The sequence below is a fragment of the Doryrhamphus excisus genome, chromosome 3, assembly GCF_030265055.1.
Source record: "Doryrhamphus excisus isolate RoL2022-K1 chromosome 3, RoL_Dexc_1.0, whole genome shotgun sequence".
Lineage (NCBI taxonomy): Eukaryota > Metazoa > Chordata > Actinopteri > Syngnathiformes > Syngnathidae > Doryrhamphus > Doryrhamphus excisus.
In genome coordinates, this window is record NC_080468.1 from 20,788,615 (window position 1) to 20,809,267 (window position 20,653).

Genomic DNA, 20,653 nt, shown 5'->3' on the forward strand with positions numbered 1-20,653 from the left:
AAGTGACGTGCAGCTGCAACCAAGCAGGACTTTGCCCAAAGTGCTTTAATGGTAAACGACACTGACCTTTGTGGTGACGAGGACACAGCTAAGCTTGACTTTTAAGCAATATTGAACACAAACAGGACACGTGTAGCGTTCGGCGTCCAACACGGAGTATAAATTAAATCTGCCTCCGAGAGTTCTTGCTTGACAAAAGTCGACTGTGCTTGGTTTCCAGCCGTCAGCCGGTGCAAACAACGACGTGTCAAGCGGCTGACTGAGGAGGTTGTGTTGCAATATGCATACTGAACGCACAAATGGGAAGGGGCGTCCTCTGCAGAGCCGCTGGAGGATGCAGAAGACGTCAGTTCTGCGGCTGCGAATGCATGCGCACTTTTGTTCGAAAAGCAATTATTGTTATGAGTTTGTGCGTACGAGCAGATCAGTCAGCCTTTGTTAAGGACTTTTTCTTTATGTGTGTCGGGCAACACTTTGCCACAAATATTGGTAATCTATTTTCATTCAAATATCACAGAGACTTTATTTTAAGGGATTATTACTACTATGATTATTCATTCATTCATTCATTTTCTAACGCTTTTTCCTCACGAGGGTCGCGGGGGTGCTGGGGCCTATCCCAGCTGTCATTGGGACTGGTTGCCAGCCAATCACAGGGCACATATAGACAAACAACCATTCACACTCACATTCATACCTATGGACAATTTGGAGTCACCAATTAACCTAGCATGTTTTTGGAAACCGGAGTACCCGGAGAAAACCCACGCAGAGAACATGCAAACTCCACACAGAGATGGCCGAGGGTGGAATTGAACCCTGGTCTCCTAGCTGTGAGGTCTGCGCACAAACCACTTGACCGCCGTGTCACCTACTATACAATATCATTCATTCATTCGTTTTCTACCGCTTTTCCTCACGAGGGTCGCGGGGGGTGCTGGAGCCTATCCCAGCTGTCTTTGGGCAAGAGGTGGGGTACACCCTGGACTGGTGGCCAGCCAATCACAGGGCACATATAGACAAACAACCATTCACACTCACATTCATACCTATGGACAATTTGGAGTCACCAATTAACCTAGCATGTTTTTGGAATGTGGGAGGAAACCGGAGAAAACCCACGCAGAGAACATGCAAACTCCACACAGAGATGGCCGAGGGTGGAATTGAACACTGGTCTCCTAGCTGTGAGGTCTGCGCACTAACCACTTGACCATACAATACAGTAAACCTCGGATATATCGGACTCGGATATATCGGAAATTCGCTCACAACGGACAGATAAAAAAGAACCAATTTTTCTGTAATGCATTTCCAATAAAAATTCATTGCATATATCGGATTTTTTATAACGGATTTCGCCTATTTCGGACAAAATCTCCAGTCCCGTTCCAATGCATTTCCATTAAATTTCCCTCGCATATATCGGATGGCCGCATCGTGGCGCTCCGATTCGCCGAATCGTGACAGGCCGCTATACGACGTCATTTGCAGCGTTTGCAGCGTTGCCTGCGCGTCCAGGTACATTGGAAACATCGTCAAGGAAGTGCCTTTTTATAACGGATAAAATCCGATTTACGCATATACCGGATATAAATCCGATATATGCGTAAAACGGACATTTTCCGGTATACGCATATAACGGATTTCGCTTATATCGGACAAAACCAGTGGGAACAATTGAATCCGATATATCCGAGGTTTACTGTATATATTATCTTATTATTCCCACAGTAGCAAATCATGTAATCTCACGATCAAATGTTTTGGGTCTCAGCATCATGACCAAACATTGACATTAAGGGGGCGGAGTCACTCTGAAGGGCAACGGAGGCAGATGTGCTAAGCGGCACATGGCCTGCTGTGTGGTCTGCGGCTTAATTTGGGATTAACGCTCAGGATATTACAGATTACCACACTCCACGTTAGACCTTGTGTCCAGCCAGCCCCGGCATGGATGGATGAGCTTTTATTTGCTGTGGGTTAGAGTCGATCTCGCGGCTGAGGACGCCGCATCCAATCAGAGCCAATCGGAGCGCGGTATCCCGCTTTGATGAATTCACGACTGATCTTAATTTGAAACATCCTCGACTTTCTATGCTTTGTTTTGCTTGGATTGTTTCGCTCAAAAAGTGTCCTGGCTGGTCCACCAGCATCACAGAATGCTAAACAGTTTGAAGCAAGGTCGCCGCGGACAACAGAGATGTTATTCCCTTAAATAAAAGCTATGTAAAACCTTTTAAGGTAAATGATTTACAGAAAAGTAATACGACCAATGTTGATTCAGCATGTCGGTGAGGGAATCTCACCCACACATACACACACACACACACACACTCACAAAGACTGAGGGCAAACCGCCAGCTGCCCCTGTATTTCTCTGTCCTCATACATATTTGATGCTCCTCATTAAAAGTTGATCACGGAAACACTTGTGCACGCTGACGTTTCTTTTACGTCTTCTTCCGCACCCTCAGACGCGCATTAGGAGACGAAAAAAGGCAAACGCAACGCTCATGTGTCGCGGTGGAGGAGCTGAGTCATTGTTGAGTTAAACTATTAAAATTAGAAGCTTCTAATATCTGCAGTCGGTCTTTAGTTTTACTCAGCGACAAAACTTACACTTGCTACTCTAGTTCCATTTGGCCATTGAATCCTGTACTTTTACTTCAAAATGTCATTCTAATATTGATGTCGTTTTAGCAGCGCAGGGTTTTTTAATGTAATGCAGCACTTAATAATTGAATATTTTTACATAAGTGCTTTCATGCAAGCACTTCCATGTGTTCCTGCACTGTGCTAACAAGCCATTGGGGGGGAGGGAACAGGGGGGTTCCCTCTCCTCCTGTGCTATTGATTGGCTCTGTGACAAGGGTTCTGGGTTTGGCGTTTGGCGCCGTCGTTCATACAAAGCAAACAACCACACGGCGTCTCATCAATTCTGCAGAAGGTCACAGTCGCACACGTTTACACATCTTTGCTATTTGACTGTTTTACAGGGCAAATATCACAGTCGCAGGTCCATGTGGTCTGTGCATGTGTTTAACCCAGGGGTCTCAAACTCAATTTACCTGGGGGGCCACTGGAGCTAGGGTCTGGGCAAGGCTGGGCCGCATCAGGTTTCCCCCCCCCAAAAAAACGCATTTATTAAAAACAGAAAAATATACAAACTTTTTCAGTGCTTTGGTTCCGATTTTCTACAATAAAAGCTCTGATAAAACATTCCACTGTTCTCAAATATCTTGATTTTTATTTTTCTACACAAAATAAGATGAAAAATAATTAAGCAAATCAATAATAAAGAAAATCAATCAATCAGTAATAAATAAATATAATAATAAAATAATAAAAACTTAAGAAACCACATATAGTTGGTGGGTAGACAAATTATTTTTTCCAGATTAAAATGAACAAAGCATTATTAGAGCCATGTAGACATGACAAAACACGACTATAGTCACATTTATACTCTTTTTATTTACAACATATTGCGCAACTGCAGGGTCTTGAGACACATGCTAACTCGCAAACTAGAGAGCTAGCGACCTAAACGGTAGCCTCCAAGTTATTTCCTTTAAACTTAAATAGCCAAAAACTTACCACTTCCACATGGACAGGGAGGATAACTATTAACAGTTATTTAACCTTTAACATGAACATGAATCAAAAGTAATAATTTTTTCTGGGTACATGATACCATACAGCATCCATATCAAACTAACATTAAACTTTCATATCAAGGCGGGGGCCTCAAACTAGTGTCCTGCGGGCCACATTTGGCCCGCGGGCCGCGTATTTGAGACCCCTGGTTTAACCCCTTGTGTGTTTTTGTGTGCTTCCGCAGAACCGCAGCTGAAGGGCATCGTCACGCGACTCTACTGTCGCCACGGCTTCTACCTCCAAATGCTGCCGGACGGCACCATGGAAGGCACAAAGGACGAAAGCAGCTCCTTCTGTGAGTCATGTGATTAAGATGTGTGTCAGTAAAGTAATCTCCGCTGCTTCCCGGCGACACTTACGAGGGACTTCCTGCCAGCAAGGCTGCAATATCGGAGTAAGAAGGCGCACCATAACGCCGCCATGCTTCCTTGGGTTGATTCACTCCGGGATCAATCAGGCTGAAAATGTATTCACACTTGGCAAGGTGCTGTGTGCCAACAGCAGCTAAATGGCTCATGTTCCCATGATGTACTACATCATACATGTGAGGAAGTCAACCGTGGATTTCTCGCCGCTCGAATTGGAGTTGTGCACACATTCTTTGTGCATGGCAAAAACATCACATCCTCGTCTCCCTGGATGCTCTCCAAGCCTGCCAGAGAGATCAGTATTGTATTATGGGATAGCCCTGATGTGGCGACACAGCATTTTTCTGTCAGAACACTGATTTAGACAGAAAACATGAAGTTAGCACAATTGTGGGATTTACAGCCCTGCAGGAGGGGCGGCGGCCGCCTGCATGAAATTTACACTCAGGCAATTCATTAAGACGTCTGACTTTTTTTGGCAGAGGCGTCGCTGTTTGTCCTCTTTACATGATGCAAATATTGGCAGGATGCCGTTTGCGGCAACATTTACATTTGGTCAAGTGGACAAACAAGCTAATTGGGAAGCTTTAACGACCTTGTATTGGATCGTCGTGTTAGAGTCCCCAATAGTGGAACATTTCAGGTTTCAATCAGGGGTTTCAATCACGTGGATTGAGAAGGAAAGCTTTAAGTTTTCATGAACATCTGAGAAAGGTCTACCAGAAAGTCCCATAAGAAACAGCCAATATTGCCAAGGAACCATTGAGGGTCTGACAGTGAGCATCAATCAACGCACTGCGGAAAGAAACTTTTATTGTGTTGTTTTGTGTCGTGACTCCACCCGGTCCTCGCTACACTGACACAAGCTATCCCGGGAAAGGGACCGGACACGTGTCAGACTCCCTTATTTTCACCTGTCCTCCTGATTTTCCTGAATCTGACCAATGGGGCGAGATGCCGACAAAAAGGCTCTAAAGGACAGCATGAGCATTTCATAGAGGACATCAATAAGAAAACTAAGTATCTTATCTGTGTATCGATTCTGACGACGCTTGGGGCAACCGGGGTCAGAAGTCGGTCTAAAACTGTCCCAAATACTACCGAAAAGATGTGTGAATGCAACGTGGGAGCACAAAGCAAAGGGAAAAGAAGAAAGCGAGATTAGGCTGATGAAAGCCATATTGACTCTCAGCGTGTAGATCAGAAAGCAACGAGGAGCCGAGTCATCCTCTGACTTTTATCCTCTTTAATTAGCATCTCCCGCTGTTGGAAGGAAATGTTATTTATCTGTCTCTTTCCACGGGAACAACTCTCTCTCTCTCTCTTTCCATCTGGTTTGCTTTGTCTGACTCTCCCCCAGCGCTTAGTCGCACTTCTTCACACGACACAAGATGGAGGAAAGAGAGAGGGACCAATTAAAGAGTTTGAGTACGTGTGCCCAGGTCTTGAGCTTGGAAGGGAGAAAACGACCTAGGGAACACGAGCATCCTTGTGAGGGGGAGATCTTGGTGAAAACCAAACGAGAAGAAGTGAGGCCAGAGTAAGATGGGGTAGCTGATATACAGTATAGTGGAATATTATTGTAATATTCTTGACTGTAAGGTACGCTAATGAGATCTGATGCATAGAATAAAAAGACAATACAGAAAGGAAGTGGAATTATTGCAACATGGCTGTGCATTAATGAATAGACCTAAGTCATGTCCACAAGAAAACTAAACTGCACTTCATCCATTAAAGGGCGGTTCAGAATGACAAGCAAGGGAAGATGGATAACGTCATCGAGAAATCGTTAAAGGAGATACGGGGAGTGTAAGTTACATAAGAGCAGAGTGGAGGTACTCGTCTTCTTCTTTGTTGGCCCATGTCAGCTCATCCGGTCCTCCATTGCCATTTCTTACAGCTCGCAGACGATTAAGGATGGTTTGATTTGTTTTTGTCCATGGAACTCAAAGACTGAAAATGATGACTTTAGACCAGGGGTCTCAAACACGCGGCCCGCGGGCCAAATGTGGCCCGCAGGACACTAGTTTGAGGTCCCCCGCCTTGATATGAAAGTTTAATGTTAGTTTGATATGGATGCTGTATGGTATCATGTACCCAGAAAAAAATTATTACGTTTGATTCATGTTCATGTTGAAGGTTAAATAACTGTTAATAGTTATCCTCCCTATCCGTGTGGAAGTGGTAAGTTTTTGGCTATTTAAGTTTAAAGGAAATAACTTGAAGGCTACCGTTTAGGTCGCTAGCTCTCTAGTTTGCGAGTTAGCATGTGTCTCAAGACCCTGCAGTTGCGCAATATGTTGTAAATAAAAAGAGTATAAATGTGACTATAGTCGTGTTTTGTCATGTCTACAGGGCTCTAATAATGCTTTGTTCATTTTAATCTGAAAAAAATCATTTGTCTACCCACCAACTATATGTGGTTTCTTAAGTTTTTATTATTTGCCGTTTTATTGTTATTAATATATTTATTTATTTATTACTGATTGATTGATTTTCTTTATTCTTGATTTGTTTATTTTTCATCTTATTTTGTGTAGAAAAATAAAAATTAAGATTTTTGAGAACAGTGGAATGTTTTATCAGAGATTTTATTGTAGAAAATCGAAACCAAAGCAAAGTTTATTCATTTTTCTGTTTTTAACAAATGCGTTTTTTCTTTGAAAACCTGATGCGGCCCAGTCTCGCCCAGACCCCAGCTCCAGTGGCCCCCCCCAAGTAAATTGAGTTTGAGACCCCTGCTTTAGACTGTTTTATGACTCGTGTACAGACACATTTTTTGGCACGCTTTTTGTTCTGAATACTGCATGGTTGTGAATTTTCTGCTCTGCACAATATTGTTTCCACTTTTCAAATGAAAATGCCAGGGTAGTAGTTTATATACCGGAGGAGTTGCTTCATCGTGCAGAACGTTGTAAGCACTTTGTTAGATAATTGCAGTGCAGGCACACGCACTCTAAATCATTGGAACACCTTAACAAGGCTTCAAATTCCAGATTTTGGGGTGTTTGTAATGCAGTGCTTTTCAAATAGTAGCGCGGGTCCCCCCATGGGGGACGCAGGAGTCTTTCATTTGAATGTAGACCTACCAACATGTACAGATTTATAGTACTCAGCGTTCAATTTGACTCTTGAATATGCTGTAAGTGTTGTAACAATTGTAATAATGAATTTAACAAGTCAAAGGATGACCGGACTTTGTTTTTGTCGCACAATTTTAAACATCTTAACTTTGCGTCCCGATGCTGCAGCTCCTCCTTGGACGCCTCTTCCCCCCCCCACATCCAATCTCCCTCCGCTTTCTCTTTGTTTATTTATTGTCTCCATGATCTCCAGCCCTCAAATTGACTCGCGGGATTGATTTGGCACCACCCCTCCTCCCCCCTCTCATTTCCTCTCCCCGGGGAGTGACAGAAAAACAAAAGTTTTGATAAATATTTTTTCAAAGGGGAGAATGAAATTGAATAAAACAGAGAAAGGAGGGCTTGTGGGAAATCAACATAATGATCGGTGCGTGTATAAGTCAGAAATAGTTCTACTGATGGGTGTGATAGCAAATCCCTTTTTGATTGAGGGATGAAAAAAGAACTGTTTAAACCTGACTTTGTACTTTCACACTGAGATGGTATATTTCCGTTCAATATGAACATTTGACAAGGAAGTAGCCAGAAAGTTGCATATATTCACAAACTTTTTCTCCCCACTGTGGCTAACATTGACTTTCTGTCTCCATCCATTATGTTGGCAGAACTCCTTATTTAAAATTGATTTGAAACTTGCCTGTATTAAATTTTTCATCTCCACAAGACTTCTTTCATCCATCCATCATTTTAGCATGCACACGCGTAATTAGTCATTGACAAAATGCATAGCACCGGTGCCGCCATTGATGTTCGCTCTCGTGCACGTGCCTTTGAATGATCCCTGGCAAAAAAAAATAGTTTAAATCGGAAGCGAAACAGAAAGTGGTTTTAGTGAGGTGCATCACCGAGCGCGGCTGGGAATGAGCTCCAAGCGAGCTCAAGAGGTCATTTTCTAATGAAGTGTCCTCCTAATGCTCTCGACTGTGATTTGGTCTCTTTCGGCTGCGTGTCCACCTGGGGAATTCTGTCACGGCCGGGTCGGCATGACCTCTGCAGTCTCCAGCCACTGGATTTTTAATTCCTGCTAATCCCACCATCTTTCCTCCTTTTGCTGCTTATTCCCAAATGTGAGACACAATAGGAGAAATTTACTCACGCTTTTCTCTTTTTTTTATGTGTGTGTTTTTAACAGTGCAGTTCAACTTGATTCCTGTGGGCCTCCGGATAGTTGCCATCCAGAGCACCAAGACGGGGCTCTATGTGGCCATGAACAGCGAGGGCTACCTCTACACTTCGGTATGAACCTCCTATTCAAAGATACCGTCCGATTTCAATCCAATAAGATAAGATATTCCTTTATTCGTCCCTCAGTGGGGAAATTTGAATTGCACAGCAGCAAGAGTACAGAATCAGTTAAGCAGTACAAAATACACAATGTAGAAAAATAAACAATATAAACAACCCAAGTATGATATGAACAAATTCAACAGAGTTATATACAACACGGTATGTAGATAATAGGAAACGAGATGAGTCTATACCAGGGGTGGGCAAACTTTTTGACTCGCGGGCCGCATTGATATGGGGGGGGGGGGGGGGGGGGGGGGGGGGGCAGACTATATATTTTACACGTAACAGTCCACCTGGTATTATTGTACGTATCTGTAAAATTGTCATGCAATCTGCTATTATTATTTATTATTTTAAATTTATATTTAAATATTTTAAAAATAATAAAATATTATAATAATTACAATAAAATTTAAATAATAATTATTATATTATTATTATGTAAAATATGCAAATATAACAATAATATTATATATAATTAATATAATAATTAGCATTAGTATAATAATTATAATAATCATAATCGTTCTAATAATAATTATAATAATCTAATAATAATAATAATTATTATTATTATTATGTGCTTGTGTCTCTTTTTTCAGGAGCACTTTGTAAACAACAGACCATGTAAAAAAACGAAATTGATAAAGCCATCAAAAGGTTGGCTCAGGCCATGATGCCAGGTTGTATGTTGAGTTTAAATGAAATACTTTGGAAAGATTGGGCGGACCGTATTCAAACACTTGGCGGGCCGGATGTGGCCCCCGGGCCGTAGTTTGCCCACCCCTGGTCTATACACTGAGATCTTGCTAGTGAGTTAATATGAGGCATTATGGAAATACTTCACATAGAACTTAGTATATTGCATTTAGAGCCCTTAGTATTGCACATAGAGGTTGATCAGATATTGCACAGTGAATGGGGTCTGGAGTAACTATACTGACTATAAAAGCAAGTATATACAAATAATATACTATAATATAATATAATAATATAGAAATAACCAGGAACTGAAGAACGAAAAAAAGACAAAAGACATAACATGATGAACCTCGGAGTAAACAAATGAAGCAGAATGAACTGACTAAATTTGTCCTTGAACATAATTGTGTAAAGCTTGGACCACCCCCCGTCCCCCCACCCATGAGACAGTTAAACCCCTCCTATAGAGGTTATACTGGCTGTATAGGCTTTCTCCTAACAAAAGGGAAGGTGACCCATTTTTTAGCACATCAGGGAAAGGACCCTTGCTGAAAAGTTTGGAGAAAATCCCTCTGAGTCAGATGATAGGGAAAGGAGGGAGGGGGGGGCGGTGCTTTTGTATCCCGCCCCTCACCTTAAATGACCTGCTTGGCTCTTATTCATTGCAAAATGTGAGTGAAAGATGGAGTACAGAAAAAAGATTAGGAAGACAGATTTTTTTTTTTCCTTTTGAGTCTGTAGAGGGTCCGTGTGTTATGCTATGTGCAAGTAGCACCAGGGCGGGGATTTGATATTTTAGCACGCCCACAGTGGGCAAAATACAGCACACCAAAACAAAGCTAGCGTGCACCATCAATCCAAAAAAAGCTGTGTGCTCCGGCTCTGCATTGCAGGTAAAGGAGTGATCGGTCCGAGCAGGAAAGGGTGACCATCCGAGCAGTGCAACCTCATTAAGGTAAAGGTTACACTGCGAAAATATACTGTCCTGTTGGCCACCGCGCTCCAGGCTCGATATCTTAACTACTGCAAGAAATGAGGGCGCTATATAGATGACAGTTTTGTTTTAGAGGTTGATGTGTTCCACTCTTCTAGGGTTGCTTCTTTAGCAGGCGGAGTAGCAAATTTGGTACTGGAATGTGGATTCAAATTGGACCGCTTGCTGCGTGCCGGGAAGAATAAAAGATTTCTCCCAGCCATGAGAAAATGGAATTAATGAAAGAAATAAGAAATTGATACCTTGATTTTCAGTATTAATATGTTCCAAAAGAACGTATGGAACTTATTGTTGATGTGTACATTCTGGAGAATACATCCACACCGACCTCACCTTCATACCTTGAGGCAAGTTTTTCCTTAAATCCAATAATATTTCTCAACTTCTTTATCAAATTGCTGGCTCGTAATGTCTCAAATGACAAATGCCAGCGGGACCACAGGATCAGAGGCTCGCCAACCAGAGCGAGGAACGAAGACAGAGGTGAAAAAGGAAGTTCCTCCGTCATCACCGATGTTACGTCCAAGAATGTGCAGACATCGACTCACAACTAAAAATCTGTGCAATCACAATCGCAGGTGCTAGACCAGTGGTACCCAAACTTTTATTGAAGATGAAATTATCTTCTAGTGGTTAGCGCGCAGACCTCACAGCTAGGAGACCAGGGTTCAATTCCACCCTTGGCCATCTCTGTGTGAATGTGGAGTTTGAATGTCCACATTCCAAAAACATGCTAGGTTAATTAGCGACTCCAAATTGTCCATAGGTATGAATGTGAGTGTGAATGGTTGTTTGTCTATATGTGCCCTGTGATTGGCTGGCCACCAGTCCAGGGTGTACCCCGCCTCTCGCCCAAAGACAGCTGGGATAGTTTCCAGCACCCCCCAGCGGTAGAAAATGAATGAATGAATGAATGAAATTATCTTCGGAGCCCCCCCCCCCCCCTCTTGTCATAACACCCCCCCCCCCCACCCCACCCTCACCCCAAAGCACTGCACCAGTCACACTTGAGTCTTGACTCCTCAACCACACAACCTACCCACATGCTACACTCAGCGCTTTGGCCCCATGGCGGCTTATTTAGTGGTAAATATACTCAATACACTCAATAAAATATACACAGTGACAGTCAGTCAACAATAAGTAGGGGCTTTTGTTTGGGCGCTCCATTCCACTGAATGATACAGTACAGGGCAAATAAAGTAGTTTGTGTAACTCATTTGAGTTTGCCAGATGAATGTACCGTACAGGATACTGTAGCATTGTGTAAACAAGTATTGTGGGATTTGGTATCGGGTATGTGATCCAAGATTGATTAATGAATCATATAAAACCGAGATTTGACTGTTTATGTTTAAAATGTTGTACTTGTTCAACATGATGTGGAAGTACCTTAGGTTGGTGTGTTTTTATGTCATCTGGTTTCATTTTATGAACCGTTGGGTACGAGAACTTTCAGTACCAATTGTCACTTGTATTTTTCCGATGTAACAATTGTTTATCTTTCCATTGGCTTTCCAAGGAAACTAGAGTAAGGCACCAATAGGAAGGTTTTTGTTTTCCGGGAGTCACCGCTCCTCTGATCTTGCCACTTCACAGGCAGACTTTGTGAACAAAGCCAAACCAGGTCCAAGCCAAATTCTCCAATACTCATCCAACTGTGTCCAATATCCAATTATCTGAGTGGTGGCAACTGAGTAGTTGTGTCAGGGAAGGAGGCTAAGGGATGTAACATGTCAGCCAAGAGGACAAGAATGCAGATTTGCCATGAAGACAACCTTGAGATTTATTGATTTATGCTCATTTTGGTGCTTGTTTGTCTTTGAGTGCGAGGCACAAAGTACTAGGAAAAAAAAAGCACTTCTGTGGTTAAAACTCACGATGGATTTATTTTGCACATGACAAAAACCTAAAGGCTCCTCTGAGCGCTTTGTGACACTTTTAAGACTAGGTGGGATGCTAGAAGCAGGCGTGATGGATTGACAAGTCTGTGCCCCGCTGGGAGCCATGACAGTCCTTCTCCTTCTTTCCGTGTCGCCTGCTGTCCTGTGTGGTGCTTCATTTTTTTTTTCCTCCGTAAGTGTATCCCTGTCTACATGTTTCTCTTATCTGCTGGCCTTGTTCTCTCTGCTGGACCTCTAAGCTATTCAGTCCTGTCACAATTACCTGACCAGCACAAAGGTTGTTGTAAACCCCTCATTGTGCACATAATGGACCTCTGCACACCTGTGGGCACCCTCCCCGAAAATGACTTCCTGTTAAAAATAGTGCTCAGCTGAGGATGCGGTGGCCCATTTTATTAGCGGCGTGGTGTGGAAAAGCCTCTTGGGCAGAGATGTGGAGACGATGTGCTTCTACTGTGTGTGTGTGTGGTGAAATCATGCTGCCTTGAACTGTCGGAAAACGGCACACAGACACACACTTTAATTTCGGCTTCCCTCCACGTACCCATGAGGCCACATGTGTAGTCAGGTATGAACATAGAGAACCGGGCAGACATAATTGGGCCAGACCGCTAGCAGGGTCTCTACTAGGGATGCTTACCAAAACTCCCTACCATAAAGGGCCTCATTTTGGTGCACTGAAAATTAGGTACAGTATGCCAAAATTAGTTTGTATAAAAAAAATGTTGATGAATCATATGCCTTTTTTGCTTTTTACTGAGTTAAATGGTAATTTTGCAAGATAGATTCACAAAACTATTAAGTCACACAGTAACAGTATTTGTATCCCCAAAACAGCTCCAAAAGATGCAGAGCTTTAATTTTCGGAGCCTCAGAATCTCTCCTGCCTTTGTTATCTCCGCCATTATTCCTCCCCTGATAGTCTTCCACTTCCATTATCTCCAATACTGCTTTTTTTCCGGGGGCAGGCAGTAATTTAAGCAATTTTTTGTGTCCCTCTCCCAGCTCAGGGTGCACCCACATGAAAACAGGGAACACCTCCTCTCACATGAGCCAAGGAAACAAATATGAGGCCGTATTGTTGGGGAGGAGGAATGAGCTGTGAGTTTTACATTCACCCTAAAATGCCGCAGGAGGATCAAAAAAGCTGCCTCCCCGCTGCTTAGGACAAGACTTACAGCTGTCCCAAAAGAGCTGAGAGGGCCAAGCTCCATTCTGCATTCCAATCAGTGCTAACAATCCATAAACACACACACACACACACACAGACAAGGTCGTATACAAACACACTTGAGGAAGCTGCACTTGCAAGGTAGACTAGAAAAGGACAAAGGACTCACACGTGTCTGTAATTTATTACACATTGTTGGACTTAATAAATAAACCTCCCGGTGTGTCATGTTTCCAGCAAAGTTAATAGCGATGGATGGTCGTCTGTGATATGAAGTGAACACATCCATCATCCAAAACAAAAACACAAGATGCTTTTTACAGCATAGATGCTGGAACACGCCCTTTTTATGCATGGCTAAATATTGACATGGTTCATACTTTATATCAGGGGTCTCAAACACTTGGCCCGCAGGACACTAGTTTGAGGCCCCCGCCTTGATATGAAAGTTTAATGTTAGTGCGGCCGGCGCAAAGTTTGATATGGATGCTGTATGGTATCATGTACCCAGAAACAATTATTACGTTTGATTCATGTTCATGTTAAAGGTTACATAACTGTTAATAGTTATCCTCCCTATAAGTGTGGAAGTGGTAAGTTTTTGGCTATTTAAGTTTAAAGGAAATAACTTGAAGGCTACCGTTTAGGTCGCTAGCTCTCTCGTTTGCGAGTTAGCATGTGTCTCAAGACCCTGCAGTTGCGCAATATGTTGTAAATAAAAAGAGTATAAATGTGACTATAGTCGTGTTTTGTCATGTCTACAGGGCTCTAATAATGCTTTGTTCATTTTAATCTGAAAAAAATAATTTGTCTACCAACCAACTATATGTGGTTTCTTAGGTTTTTATTATTTGGTGTTTTATTATTATTATTATTATATTTATTTATTACTGATTGATTGATTTTTATTTTTGATTTATTTATTTTGTGTAGAAAAATAAAAATTAAGATATTTGAGAACAGTGGAATGTTTTATCAGAGCTTTTCTTGTAGAAAATCGGAACCAAAGCAAAGTTTATTCATTTTTCTGTTTTTAATAAATGCTGTTTTTTTGTTTTTTTTTGGAAAACCTGATGCGGCCCAGCCTCGCCCAGACCCTAGCTCCAGTGGCCCCCCAAGTAAATTGAGTTTGAGTCCCCTGCTTTATATTGACTTTAGTTTATTTCCAAATAATTAATTAAAATGTAAATCATGATCTGCTGTTGATCTGACCTTTGACTAGCCTAAACATGGCGTCCTTTTAGTCCAAGGGTCTTCAATTAAAATGTAGTCAGGTCTGTTTTCACAGTGAAGGTCCAGACCTTATTTCACCTTAAACTGCATCAAACAGACTAGCTCATGTGAATATCAAATGTAATGAAACCCCCGCACGGTGAACTGTCAGGAGGACTTATTAATATTAGTGCAGACCTGCCAACGTGTCTGAGTTTGTCATACTCAGCATCCAATTTGAATACGCTTGTATGCATCTCTGCTCTCCATTTTGTTGCATTTTTGCCGGTTTCAATTTTGAGTTCAGTGTCTGTACAGGAAAAATATATTACCAGTTTGTCAATAGTATCTCGAATCGAACCCCCTCAGTGGGGGCATGACAGAAAATAAACACAAATAATCACAATTTGGCACTTAAAAACAGGACCAAATTTTATTGTATTTCTAATATTCATTCATTTTCTACCGCTTATCCTCACAAGGGTCGCAGGGGTGCTGGGGTCTATCCCAGAGACGGGGTACACCCAGAACTGGTGGCCAGCCAATCACAGGGCACATATAGACAAACAACCATTCACACTCACATTCATACCTATGGACAATTTGGAGTCGGCAATTAACCGAGCATGTTTTCGGAATGTGGGAGGAAACCGGAGTACCCGGAGAAAACCCATGCATCCACGGGGAGAACATGCAAACTCCACACAGAGATGGCCGAGGGTGGAATCGAACTCCGGTCTCCTAGCTGTGTGGCCTGCGCGGTAACCACTGGTTGTAATATGTTTTAGGTAAAAGAGTATTGGTGCATTATACACACACATACACACCTGACAGGTGGAAAATTGGCAATTAGCCGCCCCCCCCCCGATAAACCCTTCAACAGTCTTTTTACAGTCTGGCCCGAGAGGACACACACACCTCCCTTTCCGTGACCTTCCTTCTCATCCCGCCCATCGAATCACAACCCGCTCGTTTCGTTTTCCTTTGAGTCAGCACCCTTGTTTTTTTGCTTTTCCTCTGCCCTCTTTTCCTTCACTTTTCCTCTCTTCAAGAGCCAGCGACCTCCACCTCCCATCACACACACACACACACACACTGATCAACCACCACTATCCAAACACCCCCTCTGTTACTATGTCCTCCTCTGGTGTGGCGGACACATGTGGCCCGCAGGAAGGAGATGATACAAAATGTGACGGATGGATGGAGGTGAGGAAAAAGGGGGAGGTGAGAGGAAGAAATAGCGGATGAAGCAAAAGGAGGAGAGGGGGAAGCGCCATACGGGGAGGGGCTTTGGAAAATCCCCAAATGCACGGCGAGGGTCTGCTCGTCAAGGTGAGGAGCAGAGGACGTCCCCCCTCTGCTTCTTGGCCCTCGTGCACATCCTCCAGCTGTTCTCATTACTGCATGGCGTGTGTGTGCGTGCGTCTGTGTTGTCAGCCATGTACGGCGGGCTTATTCCAACTACCTGGACTATTTATTTGCTTTCTGATACCAATTTCATAATTACATGATTGACATGCACCTCCAATTTTGAAGTTTTGGATGGAACTAAGACTCAAAATTGAGGACTAATGTAGCGCTATGTCAATCGGCAGCAAGCTCAATGAAAGCTATACATCTCCTCTCAGTCATGTGCGACATACATACGAGTGTGAACGTGCCCTATTGACGCTGTGAAATGCATTCGTCCTCCAGGATGTGGTCGATAAGTGCTGGTGACTCAAAGCCCCAGAATTAACCCGTTGTTGCCTGATGGAAACTTCCGAGTGAAGTTCCACCAATCAAAGAGCAATCTAGTTTTTTTGCAGTCTAATGTCTATTGACTTTGTGCAGAGGTCTTACATTGAATCAATGTACCAGGTTGTGTGGACAAGGCTGACGAATGTCTTCAGTTGTGTGTTTGTGTGTGTGTGTGTGTGTGTGTGTGTGTGTGTGTGTCATAATCCTATACATCCACAGCGTCACCACTCATTATTTCATCTTTTTTTCTCTCTCTATTCCCTCGTTTCTGTCTTTGCAAGTGAGTGATGAGCCTGGCGACTAATCCATCTGTCACAGTTTGTGTGCGTGCACAGGTCACATGGTGCCGGCTGGGTGGGTGGCCTCTGCCATGCAGGTGCGCATGAGTGGAAGCACACAACCCCTGCGAGTCGGGTTGTGTAACGATGGCGTGTTCTCAAATAGATTAAAGTTTAGGGGAAGTTTTTCTGCTAATACCTGCACGGTTTGGTGCATAAAAAAAAGGAAATGATGGCGGTAGCTGCCTGTGTTTGGAGCACCCCCTGTTGAAGACAAGAAAAAGTGCAGCAGATTTATTGGGCCTCACTGCTTCCGTTTTATTATTATGATTATTTTGTGCAGGCTCTCTTCAAGGTGACGAGGGCTGTCAAAGAGACCCTTGATTGTTTGCTGAGGAGGAAATGATTAAATCGGTGTGACGGCTCGTCAAAGTAAAAGATCAGCAGACGGAGTCTGCGTCTGTCCCCCGTGTGTGTGTGCCCTGTGAGTAATGCGCCCCCTAAAATGAGTGTGTTGTCACACAAAGTAGCAGCATCTGACGGCACCCTGGGGTGAGTGTGTGAGCAAAGTGATGAACGCCTCGTGAAATTATAACATAATGTGGCTGCAATAAGGCCGAACAGGGTGAAGATAGTGTACTATTTGACTTATTATTGCACAGAAACTACCTACACCAGGGGTCTCAAACTTGCGGCCCGTGGGCCAAATGCGGCACGCGAGACGCTAGTTTGAGGCCCCCCACCTTGATACCAAAGTTTAGTGTAGAAATGACAGCTTAAAGCTGTGTGCACACCGGACACAATTAACATGATTTTGCCCCGCCCATACTGTTACCCTACCCTGTTACCCCGCCCTGTTTTGCTTTGGATTAGCAATGAAGCAGGAAATGCAGGAAATGATTTGCAATAAAACGGAAAATACACATCAAGATAAAGCAACATGTTGTTAAAGTTACGACGCTGCTCCCAGATGGAACTGGGTACGATGCTAACTTGCTAATTGGGTCAAATTATTAAGTTTAATTATGTTCATGTTAAAGGTTAAATAACTGTTAATACCGTACATTTGAATCTGAAAAAATAATTTCTCTACCAACTGTATGTAGTTTCTTATGTTTTTCTTATTTGCTGTTTTACTATTATTTTACTTATTTATTACTGATTGATTAATTTATTGTCTTTATTCTTAATTTGTTTATTTTTTTTATCTTATTTTGTGTATAGAAAAACAAAAATTAAGATATTTGAGAACAGTGGAATGTTTTATCAGATATTTTGGTGTGGAAAACCGGAACCAAAGTACTGAAAAAGTACTGATGCGGCCCGGCTTCACCCAGAACCTAGCTCCGGTGGCCCCCAGGTAAATTGAGTTTGAGACCCCTGACCTACACCCACAACATTAGGTACACCTGCACACTAATGTGATGCAATCCAAGTGTTTTGGTCGATGCTGTCAGAGGTATAAAAATGTGTTTATCATCATGGTTGTAGTTGTGCAGCATCATAACGAGTACATCCCGGGCCGTGCCAATACTTTTGTCTTTATTTTCCTGACAAACACAAGACACACACAAAGTGCTACACGCGGCTAACGATAGCAATCTGATGACACCTTCTGAGGAGAATTTCTCTGGCTGCTATTACAGTTGAGCAAATGGGTGGGCGAAGAAATGAACGGGCGCCTGAGTGAATGGACGTGTAATTAAAGAATGGGCGATACAGTCAGCGTAATGGCCGTGTTTATGTGCCTCGCCGTGGATAACAGGTCTACTGAAGCTGACAAGCGGCGAAGAAGGAAGAGGAGACGAAGGATTGAGCGAGCAGAAGGGAAAGAGAGAGAGAGAGTGAAGTCCTTATTCAGGCCTTTTCTGCTCACCCGTCACATCAAGGCTCCAAATCAATCCTGCAAATTGGTTTGTTCCCCGACAAGGTTACAAAATGATGGAGGGATGCGGGTGGATAGGATGAAGTGAACAAGGATAGACAGAATGTGGCAAACGGAGGAAGAAGAGGGGGGGTTTGCGTGGGATGTCCCAGTGTTGACGTATTGTCGAATACAAAGGTGTAAATGTGTGTGTTTGTGTACCGAAGGCCAAAAGCGGGGTCGCTGGACCATAGCGGGGAAGAGAAGGGAGGGTGGGCGAAAGATCCAGCTGAAGGTTGTTTGTTCCAGGTAAACGCAAGCGGATGAAAAATGGCATAACAACCTCAGAATCCCACTCCAGTAACCCTGTCACGATGAAATGTGGGCTCCATTTCCCCCACATTCCACCATCCCAAATGTGTTATTCTTCACCTTTGACCATTTACATGTACGTGTGTCTTTTTCAGGAACACTTCACGCCAGAGTGCAAGTTCAAAGAGTGTGTGTTTGAGAACTACTACGTCACCTACTCGTCCATCCTGTACAGACAGACGCAGTCGGGTCGGGCCTGGTACATCGGTATCAACCGGGACGGGCAGGTCATGAAGGGGAACCGTGTCAAGAAGACAAAAGGAGCCGCACATTTTCTACCTAAACTCATTGAAGGTAAATAAACAAACACGTGCCTTGCACCAATTAAAACACTAATTGCATCATTGTCTCATTCTCTAGTGGCGATGTATAGGGAACCGTCCTTGCACGACGTTGCCGAGCAGAGTCCGCCCAGGAAGACGCCGAAAACCTCCAGTGACTCACCTGTGCACCAGAATGGCAAAAAAGACCCTGAAACCAAAACGAAAACCTCTTCCTCCTAGCGCTTAGAAACAAAGCGGGTGGAAGGAAGCCCCCGTTGGACAACTGAACAGGGTTGCCAGATCGTATAACAATATCTCTCAAAGACTCTTTGGCTACCACGGTCGGTACTCAGCCTCAAAACAATAGTTGCTATCCGCCTCTATGTCCGAGTCTCTGTGTGAACATAATTTGGGAAGCAATAACTCCACGGAAGAGGCATCTCCTCGCATCAGACGCTGCGTTATGGAAGCTGGAAGGGGAAGAACCAGATGCCTTCTTGCCATGACCACCGACTTTATTTCCCAGTCCATGCAGCACCTGAGTCTTCCTGGCTTTTCTCACAATGGGTGCAGTAGTGAAACGCTGTTTGGGTTTGCTTCATCTGTGTGTGTGTGTGTTCCATTTTACCACTGGTGTGATTTTATGAATTTGTGACATGTATTCAATTTTCCACTCTGTGTTAATAGAGTTGATCAGAATCTGTCAACCTTTAAAACAAAGAGCCTACAAAGCATCCTGGGCACATTGCGGACACACACGTATTATGCATTAATTCACTCACAAACACACAACGTTTTGACTAGTGAGGTGGATTATTTGAATTAGTAGATGATACAATGATGTACTAGATGGCTATATTTGAAGCTCAATTGCATGACGGATAAGACTGAGATGGAAACAAAAGTATTTATTCAAGCCTGTATAGAATACTTCCCTTCATTGCTCTAGAAGCAACATTACTTCGGTTGAGTTCCTGGTCCACAAAGGACGTAAGATACAGAGAGAAAGATCTTCCCCATGAAATATTTCCACGATTGTTACATTCGTACCATGCCAGTAAGTGTTAACAATACTTTCACACCCCGGCGGAAGCACTTAAACCTTAATTAAATGGCTAAATAGACCTTCAGGTTGCCATGTTTGACCAGTCATCCCCCATGGATCGCTAAGTCCATTAAATGTTTGACTATTCTTCACAAAGTAATTACACAAATGTTTAATTAAACAAGGACGCCGCAAGAAGAGAATTAAGACCGTCGTCAGATACCGCTTAGATGGCAGTCTGAAAGATTTAACTGTGATAAAATAGGGGGTGGGGGGGGGGGGGACATTTCACATAACTATTTCATTCTAAGGGCTGGGACATCTATGTTGCAATATTTTCGTATTAATGTTTGTCTCCACCGTTTCAATCAAGAAGAACGAAGCTGTAAAGGGCTGATAGCAGCTTGTTGTGGTGGTCTTTGTGGCTCAGGAGGGAACTTTATAAATCGAAGAAATAAGTGTAAGTATTGTAGGTATTAATGATGTAAAATAGACAGCATGTATTGATGTTTGAAGTTTAGAGGGTTGATGTGGGATGTTTTGGGCAGGGCTACAAAAAAGCAGTTTTGTTTTGATGCAAAAAAAAAGAATAATAGCACATTAGGTTAGTAACCTCGATGTGTTTTAAAGGCTTTAAAACA

At 43.0% G+C, this 20,653-nt stretch overlaps 1 protein-coding gene across 1 annotated transcript in view; it reads left to right on the plus strand.

Moving 5' to 3' along the window:
- The window catches only part of fgf11a (fibroblast growth factor 11a), a 39,057-nt gene extending 18,968 nt beyond the window's left edge, over positions 1 to 20,089 (plus strand). Inside the window, exons 2-5 of the mRNA XM_058065940.1 lie at positions 3,845 to 3,955; positions 8,307 to 8,410; positions 18,800 to 18,998; positions 19,065 to 20,089. Of these exons, the coding sequence (XP_057921923.1) occupies positions 3,845 to 3,955; positions 8,307 to 8,410; positions 18,800 to 18,998; positions 19,065 to 19,207 (557 nt within the window). The 3' untranslated portion in view covers positions 19,208 to 20,089. The remainder of the gene's footprint in view (positions 1 to 3,844; positions 3,956 to 8,306; positions 8,411 to 18,799; positions 18,999 to 19,064) is intronic.
- The last annotated feature ends 564 nt before the right edge of the window (positions 20,090 to 20,653 follow it).